Below are 9,836 nucleotides of genomic sequence, written 5' to 3' on the forward strand. Positions count from 1 at the left end.
CTTAGAGCAGAAGGTACTGTGGATTTATGCAAATCTCAGGTACAATGAACAAAAGAGGTGTATTGCTCCAAGATTTCACCACTGAGAGTTTCTTTGTCACCGTGAGGTAATTGTTGTAGTAAGTGCCAAACGCACTGGATACTACATTAAAAAAGTTCACAAAGAATATTATTGGGATCAAAACTTAATGAGCAGTACATAAATATAATGCATATAATAAAATTATTATGTACATAAACTATAAATAATTATTTATATATGTATATTATAAAATATTGATTTAATAAAAAAGTATGTACAAAAATATTGACAAAAAACGGAAGAAGAAAAAAAGAGAGATTTATGAGCAGTCCATAAATCTAACATAAATAATAAATAATAAATATGTAAAATAGTTAGTTATATCACTTATACATATTTTATATTCTAAAATATTTATTAAATAAATAAATATATAAACAAATATTAAGGTGGAAGAATATCATATTGAGATTCAAAAAGCAACAAGCGGTAGATAAATCTAAAATAAATTATAATACAATTATTTATATAAATATTTGATATTATAAAATATCTATTTTATAAAAATGTATGTAAAAACAAATATTACGATTTAAGAGTCTCATAGAAAATTGGGTTCGAAAAACATCAGCATACATAAAAAAAAGAATAAATATATAAAAATATGTTTTATTACAAATGCATATAAAAACATAAAAAATACTGAGATGCCCAATATTTCAATAAAAGTCACTGTGGGGGTGTCAAGGTGTCCGAGGTTTGTATTATCAGAGGACAGTCAACCTTAAAGTACTTTGCACATTGAAAATAAGGTTTATGCTAAACAATAAATGTGTCTGGGTTGCTCATACCCGCTGGTAGGCCTGGAAAATAATGTCATAAAGAAATCCTTGAGGCATTTCACTGGCTCGGTACTTGGCTCTCTCCAGCGAGTGGTCCAGGTAGCCTTCTGACGTCGTTGCAATGACCGTGGACACCAGAGGACGTATCGTGCCCGAGGCCTGAAAACAACAAGAAAGGTGGACAATAGGACAATTAAAAACATGCCTCGTGAAAATCTGTTTATTGGTTCCTAAACAATGGTGCATTTGGGTCAGGCAATGAATCACTATCCTTCTCATATTCTTATGAGCGTTTCATAAACATCTGGGTTTTGCTTTTCAGCCCCAGTCATAGCCTTGGAGGGGAGATTTAAAAGAAAAATCACAGAAATCCTGAACCTCACGTATCAAAGCCAGCAAAAACATTGCTAAAACATCTTATCCGGTTTCATGCTGTACGGAGTAGTGCTGAGAGGTGTCAACAATATGTTTATCTTAGTGATTTATGGATATTGGAACAGCCCGCAATGCAGTCAAACCACAAATGAAGCAGGACTTCTCGTCTTCTGCTGAATTATTCTGTTCCTGATACAGATTTCAGTGTGTTTGCCTTGGAGGGAAAGAATATTCTGTAGGTAGGGGATTCATGTTCTGTCGCATATCTAAAGAGTTTCAGATATTAAAAGAGATTCTCTTTTTGGAGTTTTTACATATTTATCGTATAGGGGTAGTATTGTGAAATATTATTGATTTCCGCAATGCCGAAAACGTCACAGAATTTGGCTATTTTTGTAGGGCTGTACACTTAAAATCACAATCCCCTGGTTTCACAGACAGGGCTAAGCCTAGTCCCAGATTAAAATGCATGTTTGAGCTGTTTTAACTGAAAGCAACTTGCACTGACATATCTTAAAATATGTCACTGCCATTGTTTTGTCTCAAGATACACACCAGCAATGATTCTTTCTAAAGGGGGTCGCACACCGGACGCGCAGCTCCACGTCTTTTAAATTCGAACACACTATTCTCTATGAGAGTACACACACTGGCGGCGCCTTTCGGCGTCTGTCCGCGGCGGCTCAGGACCGTGTTCAAAATCCTGCCGCGCCACAGAGCGCCATTTACATAGTTTTATATAAAATGTATTTAATGTAATGTATATACGGACTTCACCCTGTGCTGCAATATACATTTAGTTTTATATTTATTTACAGAAATCCGAAAATTGCTGATGTTATCGGATTTTCAGGTGACAGTTGTCCTAGATGTGGCGCGGCGCGGCGCTGAGCTGCACGTCCGGTGTGCGGCCGCCTTTAGGCACGTTTATACATAAACTCAAAAATATTCACAACTTTTGAAATCCAAATTAAAGTTTGGTTTAATTTGAAGAAATTGTGACAAAAATATATTTCTATTGAAAAGAATGCACCTAACAAAAGTAATATATTAATAATGATAATAATAATAAAATTATTAAAACTTAAAGGAATAATCAAACTATTTTTCTTATTTATTTACATTTTAACAGTAAACCTCTGTTGTACATCAGAAATAAAAGGAATTGTTTAATGTTAATTTGATTACACTAAAAAAGATTGAATAAATTGGTAATGTTTTATGCCTCCATTTGCTTGCCACAATTTATGATGAAATTTTTTGTATTAAAATGAATGATAAAGGTATTTTTTGTTAAACAAACGAATTAATTCATTATAAAATTTTATACATTTCATTGATTCAATCAATTATACATGCTTTTTGATTACTAATATTTAATTTAACCATAAAATCTGAGTAAAAAAATAAATAATAATTATGCAAAAAAAAGGGGAATTTGGGGAAAAATAACACAGATTTCATTGGGCTTTATGCAATGCAGTCAAACCACAAAGGAAGCAGAATTTCCGTCTTCTGTCGAGTTATTCTGTTCCCAGTTTTAATATGTTTACCTTGGAAGGGTGGAATATTCTTTAGGGGATTCTTCTTCTGTGACATAAGGAGTTTTTTCATATTTATTATATAACAGCTTCTCAGTCAGACACATGTATCTCTGAAGCCTGCATCAGGAATTCTCCTTCAACAGTTTAAGGTGAACTGACTTTCACTCAGTCCATAAATTTGACAGGCATTTGGACCGTGGTACAGCAGATTATGAGGGGAGTGTTCAGATAGTGAAGACATTCATCACCGCAAACATTTCAGGGAGTGAATTAACTTTTGTATAATTTACTTCATGTTGGGGTTGTTTATACTGTAGCACAGTTATATTTTGGGAAAAGATTAACATCTTTTATTTTTTTTGTTTTCAAACCACTGTTAATCCAAAACTACTAAACTAGATTGGAAAGCATTGATAATATATATTTTTAAAAAAGCTCCAACCACACTGTTCATCATGTTAACAAAATAAAAATGCCCTGTTTTGTAACACAATATGGATAAAGAAGAGAAAACAAACCCCTTGCTCTTTAGCTGCTAGGGTGATTTTCAGCAGAAGATCTTCTTCCACAAAGGGACGTACGGCATCATGGATGATGACCACTTTTGGTTTAGGCGTCAGTGAGTCAGTAGTGTTACTGAAGGCCTGAAGTCCGTTGAAGATAGACCTGTGTCTGGTGGTTCCCCCGTGGACTACTTTTACCTTTGTGTGATAAAATTTCTGGACAATATTCAGCATCAAGTCATGATTCTCCTTAGCAACCACAACGACAACAGTCCCAATCCATGATAACCTGTCAAGAAAATACAGATAGAACAGGTTTAATTTGTCTACTTTAAAAAAAAAGACAACATAATTGCTGTGACAATGGAGTAAGACAGCCAGGGAACAAACTGTATGTTATGCTGCAGTAAGCAGTGTTATTTTAGTTTTTTTTATTATATATAGCCTGAGTACTACATTCTAACATGCTAATCTTTTGCCGTGCTGTTTTTTTGCATATTATAGCGTATGGAAAAACGGGACAGAGACAACTGTAATTTAATATCTTAAGCTGCTTTTTAAGGTGATATCTGTCATATAGTCTGGACGTTTAAATGTAATATTCCCCCCCCCCAAAAAATGAATTACAGCAGCTCTAAGTTGTTGCTTTTGTCCTTGAAAATTGAAGTGACAGCTTTTTAAATATGAAACTCACAGCTAACTTTTACAACACAGTGCAATTTATTAAATATGCCAAGTCAATGTCAAGTGCTTTTAGCCTTTCCCAAGTTCTGCAGCATCTGCAGATGTTCTTAATAAGGATTGAAAAGGCTGTTCTGGCCACGATCTGCAGTAACGTTAGGTGTCCTTGGACTGCTGCCTGTTTACTTGGGAGGGAAAAAAAGTCCTATTGTCAAACTAATGGACGTAATTGTGACAGGCATAATGATTTATTGTTATGCTGTTTTCAACTGCTAAAAACAAACAACCAGTCAAGTATTTTAGTTAATGAAATCAGTTTTGTGTGCTCACGGACACGGAATGACCAGTCTCACCTCTCAAAGGCTTGAATCGTGTAGCTTATCAGAGGTCTGTTAAGAATGGTGCAGAATTGTTTCGGTGTGGGCAGTCCCATCCTCTCTCCGGAGCCTCCGGCGGGCAGAACTACAGCTACCGGGAAATCCACCGCCGCACGGCCGAGCCGGTCCTCGCTCCCCTCGGCGTCGCGTGCGAGCATACAGCGGGGATCCAGAGGCCTGTCGGAGGAAGAACAGCGCTCTTGCTGCATTTCTCCAGCGTTTTAATAAGTCCCTCACTTGCAGCAACCGTGTTCATGGAAAGAACCTGTTAACCGGTATTCTGCATTCTATGGGCGGGTGTTTAGCGGGGTTTGAGCTGTGTTTCGCGGCAGTAATGTTGCCGCTTTCCCGCGGGTCCTCTACATCAGACTGAGCCTTTCATCCACTCATTATGAGACGGCTGTAAACTGATATCATTGTAGCATCATTCAATCTTTGTTAAAATTATATTCCGAATCAAAATACATGCACAATTGGTTAATATTTTTAAATGACAATAACAGTCCTTTTAGGCTATTTTATGTTATGACTTGTCAGAATGACTTTATATAGGCTATAGTTCACATTAAAACGTGTTACTAATATTTTTTTTTTTGAACTAGTGCCTATTCGAATAATACTTGGAAAACTAAATTTGAATAGTTACTTACAGATAAATAAAGAATAAATAGTAGTAAGCAGTGTTGGGGGATTTTAATTTTTTTAAAGTAGTGCGTTACAATATTGTTACAACTAATTACGTTACTTAGTTACTTTTATGGAAAGTACTTTGTTACGTTCCTTTTACATGACTTTTTCTCACCTGGGCTGAGCTTGCTTGTTTAGTATTTTAATTTTAAAAAGTTATATTTTTGGCAAATGTAAAGGCCCTTTCACACCAAATGTGAAATGAAAAAGACTCAATATTATGCAAATTTCAATATATGGGAAGGTCAATAAATGGTGAAACAAAGTAACTTGTGTTACTTATTAGAAAAAGTAAGTCAGATATTTAGTTGTAAATTTAAAAGTAATATGTTACTTTACTCGTTACTTTAAAAAGTAATCTGATTACGTAAGTTACTTGTAATGCGTTACCCTCAACACTGGTAGTACGTAATGAATTTATAGCCTACTCTGGTCACTACTGAAAAAGAACTAAACTAAAAATTATAACTAGTAACAAAATACTATTAACTAAAATGAGTTAATAATATAGATAGGCCTACTAACTTGTTTTGAAAGTTGATGATGTCTGATGATGATTGGCTGCTAATGATTGGCAGCTAGTGATTGGCAGCTAGTGATTATGTAAATTGTTAAATATTGTCTGTTCACCCTGCCTTGTCTTTATTTGCACATGAAAGAGGCACATGAAATATTATTCTTAATTACTATTATTTATAATTTTCACTATTTTTAGAATGGATTTTGTCACCTGTTCCTCAGTTTCCTCAGTAAGCATGTTGGTGGTACATTGGTCCGTTAATTCAAACATGTATTGAATTAATAGACTATTATAGTTCAGTTAATAGGCATAATAGAAGTTAATAATGTGTCACCTCATCCAAGAGATCAAAATTATTATACTGAGACATTTTCAGATGTTTTCAATTTAATGCTTTTACACCATAATAGCCAATATGAGCATTGTCACTAGTGCAATATCTTGTCTGAATAATGCTTGCACAAACTAAAAATGTTTCAAAGTCGAGGCAAAATATATTACATCAGCTTATACTGTACGTCACAATATTGTATTTTTCGAACACAAAAAAGTCCTGCAAAACAATTAATTACACAAACAAATGCATATGTATATGTACAGACATTTAATTTACATGTAGCTATGCATTTCTCGAGTTTGAGAATTGCTCTTATTGTTGCTGAACACAAAGACATACCCCCGGTTTCACAGACAAGGCTTAAATCCAGTACTAAATGCATGTTTGAACTGTTTTAACTAAAAGCAACTTGCACTGACATATCTTATAATATGCCGGTGCCATTGTTTTGTCTCAATATGCACACCAGTAATGTGTTTTTTTTTCTAAGGCACGTTTATAAAAGGTACTTAAATGTCCTAATTGAACTAAGGCCTAATCCTGGCTTAATCTAAACCCTGTCTGTGAAACCAGGCCTTAAAGTATACTACAGCAAGTGATTACCACACATATCAGTCAGTGATGACAAAAACTATTAGAATCACAGGCATGTTTCTAATTTTTGTAATGCAATATGCATTTGTCATTGTCCATCTCTTTCGACACAGGGTCACATGGGCTGCATGTTGATTGTGATTAAGTTGGTGATGAGATTTAGTCTTTTTTTTCTCCTGCTTCCAAAGACTGCACAGTTTCACAGTGAACTCAGAGCCCTGCACTTGCTCACAAAGGCAGCACGAAGAAAGTTCAGTGCTCTTGTGAGCTGACGTCACAAGCTCTCTCGTTCATACTGAGTTCATTTAAATGGGAAAATCTAGTAGCTCATTCTGAGCAGAGACTCGTTTAGCTTTCCGTCCCAGTGCCCCCCTTTTTTTTTTGCTTTTTTAACTGGGTATGAGCGTATCCCTCAGACTTGACTCCCGATTCGTTGTGCTGCCGCGTGTATCTTTTGCATTTGCAGGAGGTCACCACTGTGATCTTGTAGGTCCTGCTGCTGCCATCCTGGCACTGCAGCTGAATCCGTTGGGTCCGGGTCTTGTCGTTCACGCAGCGCCAGTCCTGACTGTTTCGGCGGTTCCAGAACTTCCTATTGTATCCACCGATCCAGTTGGGCAGCATCTGAGCAGGAAGACACTGTCCCGTGCACACCAGTTCTTTAACAGGGTTAATGCTGGTGCACTGGCCGTCTGAGATGTACTTGGTGGATCGCAGCTCTCTGCAGCCGACTGGGACTCGTTCTGCAACACAAAGTGAAAAAAGAACATAAAGTCGGCATGAAACGCAAGTCTTTTCTTCCCTATTGTGACATATATCCAAGTGAAACAGCTTCTCAAACAAGAAAAAATGTAGGGCGGGACTTCATTTTGTCCACCGGGAACTGATTGGATGGTTGTGGTTTGCTATTGGTCGATCTCATGTGAGTGACAGGTTGCCCCGCCCTCGCGCCAGTAAACACGTCATCCGAGAAAAGAAAAGATGTCATTGCAATAGGCAGGGGAAGTTATTTTGATTAAAGATTAGAAAGGCACATGAATTAAAAAAAAAATAATGATGTGCATTGTGCACGGATAAATCATTTATAATACTGCAATATTGCATGAAAAACAAAAGTTGATTTCATGATTTCATTTAAGATACTCTCTAAATCTTTAAAGATCAATGAAGAAAGACTTCAGGATGTAGGATTGGTGTTTTTCTAAAGTGTTCCTTCATGGTTTGTGAGCAGACATAAACAACAGTGGTATGGATGATATGCTTTGTTTACTTTATTTCAACCCATTTCTGAACTGAGCGGAAATGGCTTAATGTACAGATGAATGACGACCCTGAGCCTCTTATTGTCAGATTTCGCCGGTGCTGCTGGCTATACTGTAAGCATTGTTCTGCCTCAGAGCAGTGCCTCCTGTCAGTGTAACCCAAGCCAGAATCCATTCACACAGCAGCAACACACCACAGTTACAATGTACCACCACCACCCCACCCCCCTCTCTCTCTCCCCTCTCTCCCCCTCTCTCTCCGTGACAGGAAGTGATGAATGGGGATCGGAGGGACATTTTCATCCTCCCCACTTCAAGTCACGGTCATTCAAAATAAACAGAGTTCCCCCGGAGACTAACTGAAAAACTGAGCTGCACCTCCACTCTGACAGGATTCGCTCAGCACACATTGTTGTATCTCTGCTGCCCGGTGTGGTTGTGAGCCAAGAGACTATGTAATAATCCATATAAGCCTAAAAGGCATGGATAACTTTCCCTCTTAAAATGTAGATTGAATCCAATTGATTGTATATAATTAATAGATAGCATTACTGTTTACATGTTGTCTATAAAAGGCTGTTTAATGTTGGGTTTCACTGTGACAACTTACCCTATATTGTGTGACAACATGCCCCACTGGGTCAGCATGCGTTAACTAAAATATCTTTTGGGCGACAACGTTGGAAGATGGGCAAGGTATAAAGTATATGTCTATACAAAAATTTACTTTCAGTCATAAACTTCTGAAGAAGTCTGTTTACTTTCTATTTTTTAGGACTATGCATGAGCAAATAAATATGAGAATATTTATGAATATATGAATATATAAAGACAAAGTAATGTAAAAATTCAGGGAATATCAGAAAAGTAAATCAGTCAATGTGCAAAACATTGGACATATGTCAGCCTAAATATTTGTATATATGTTATAGCCAATTTTTTTTAGGTTTGAAACATTTATTTAAAATTAATTTAAATTTAGTTTAGCTGACTTTAAATTCATAATGGGGCAAAAATTCCATAGTAACCTGAAATGTATATCTTGAAGAGCTATTTCTATCTAATTTAACCCATAAAAATAGTTTTGGTGGTGGTCTAAAATTAATGTAGGCTAGGTTGATGACGTAAAACTTTTTGTTTTTTACAAAAAAACGTTTTGTTTTTTTTATAAAAATTACATGTTTTTAGGTTACAATTTCTTTCAGTGTAGCTATTGTTGCTAACAAATGAAGATTTAAAATGCATTTCTCTCTAGATCAACCATAATTGACACATTCCATAGAGAAATGTCACTAAAACTGGTTTATTGTAAAAAGTTAATTCTGAATGGAACATCAGAACAATCTCTTTAAACGCCATTTCTTAAAAAGAAAAGCTGCGATTAAATGAATAACCACTAATAAAACCAAGTGTGATGTGTAGCGAGGCGCGTGCGCTCACCTCTCTCGTGCGCTGTGAAGCCTCTTCCACCGGTGCGCGCGCGATTCAGAGACGCGTTGCTCTGAGTATCCTCAACGGGACTGACCACATGAGAGTAGAAAATCTCCGTAGCATCATTCTTCAAAGTCAGACCACTCCTTATGAAGAAGCAAAATAAAAACATGAAATTGCACGATTCGGGTGCGTTTATATACATGGTGATGTGAAATAACCCGCAGCCAGTGGAGAGATGCTCCTGGAATCTGAGTGGTTCTCACTCACTATCATGTCTTGGGTTATATATACAGTCAGTGTAGGCTATATATACACGCTCCCGCCTCCAGATTTGGCAAAGGCTCAGGTGAGCGGAATGATAAAACAAGCGTCTCTCCTCTAAACCACACCCAGTCAAACACTCGACCCTGTGAGGTGCTCCAACATCTGGAGTCAAATGAATGGTTACTGGACTCCCCGAGAGCCCCTAATTCACTTAGAGATGTTTGTGCTGTTAAACACTCAACACTTTATATAAGCAAACTCTGTGTATGATTTTTTTTTTAGAGTGTTGCAAGCAATCTGCTCACACTGTGAAATTAGCCTAGGAAAAGTGACTGAGAAAACAGCAATTAATCAACAATAATCTGTTTGGCAAGTTGATTCGATCTGTTTATTGA

The 9,836-nt window shown here is 36.6% G+C and overlaps 2 protein-coding genes across 2 annotated transcripts in view; both read right to left on the minus strand.

Annotated features, from left to right (window-relative positions):
- Positions 1–4,914, minus strand: part of crppa (CDP-L-ribitol pyrophosphorylase A) — a 31,891-nt gene extending 26,977 nt beyond the window's left edge. The window contains exons 1-3 of the mRNA XM_082180805.1: positions 4,320–4,914; positions 3,301–3,574; positions 873–1,022 (exon numbers count right to left, since the gene is read on the minus strand). Of these exons, the coding sequence (XP_082036931.1) occupies positions 873–1,022; positions 3,301–3,574; positions 4,320–4,552 (657 nt within the window). The 5' untranslated portion in view covers positions 4,553–4,914. The remainder of the gene's footprint in view (positions 1–872; positions 1,023–3,300; positions 3,575–4,319) is intronic.
- Positions 4,915–5,917: 1,003 nt separating this feature from the next.
- On the minus strand, positions 5,918–9,536 carry sostdc1a (sclerostin domain containing 1a). The gene is made up of 2 exons (XM_082180817.1): positions 9,184–9,536; positions 5,918–7,224 (listed from the first exon to the last, which is right to left on the minus strand). The coding sequence occupies exons 1-2, from the start codon at positions 9,377–9,379 to the stop codon at positions 6,830–6,832; spliced, it is 591 nt and encodes a 196-aa protein (XP_082036943.1). The 5' UTR covers positions 9,380–9,536; the 3' UTR covers positions 5,918–6,829.
- Positions 9,537–9,836: the final 300 nt, after the last annotated feature.

Source organism: Leuciscus leuciscus (genome assembly GCF_965113295.1).
Source record: "Leuciscus leuciscus genome assembly, chromosome: 9".
Taxonomy (NCBI): domain Eukaryota; kingdom Metazoa; phylum Chordata; class Actinopteri; order Cypriniformes; family Leuciscidae; genus Leuciscus; species Leuciscus leuciscus.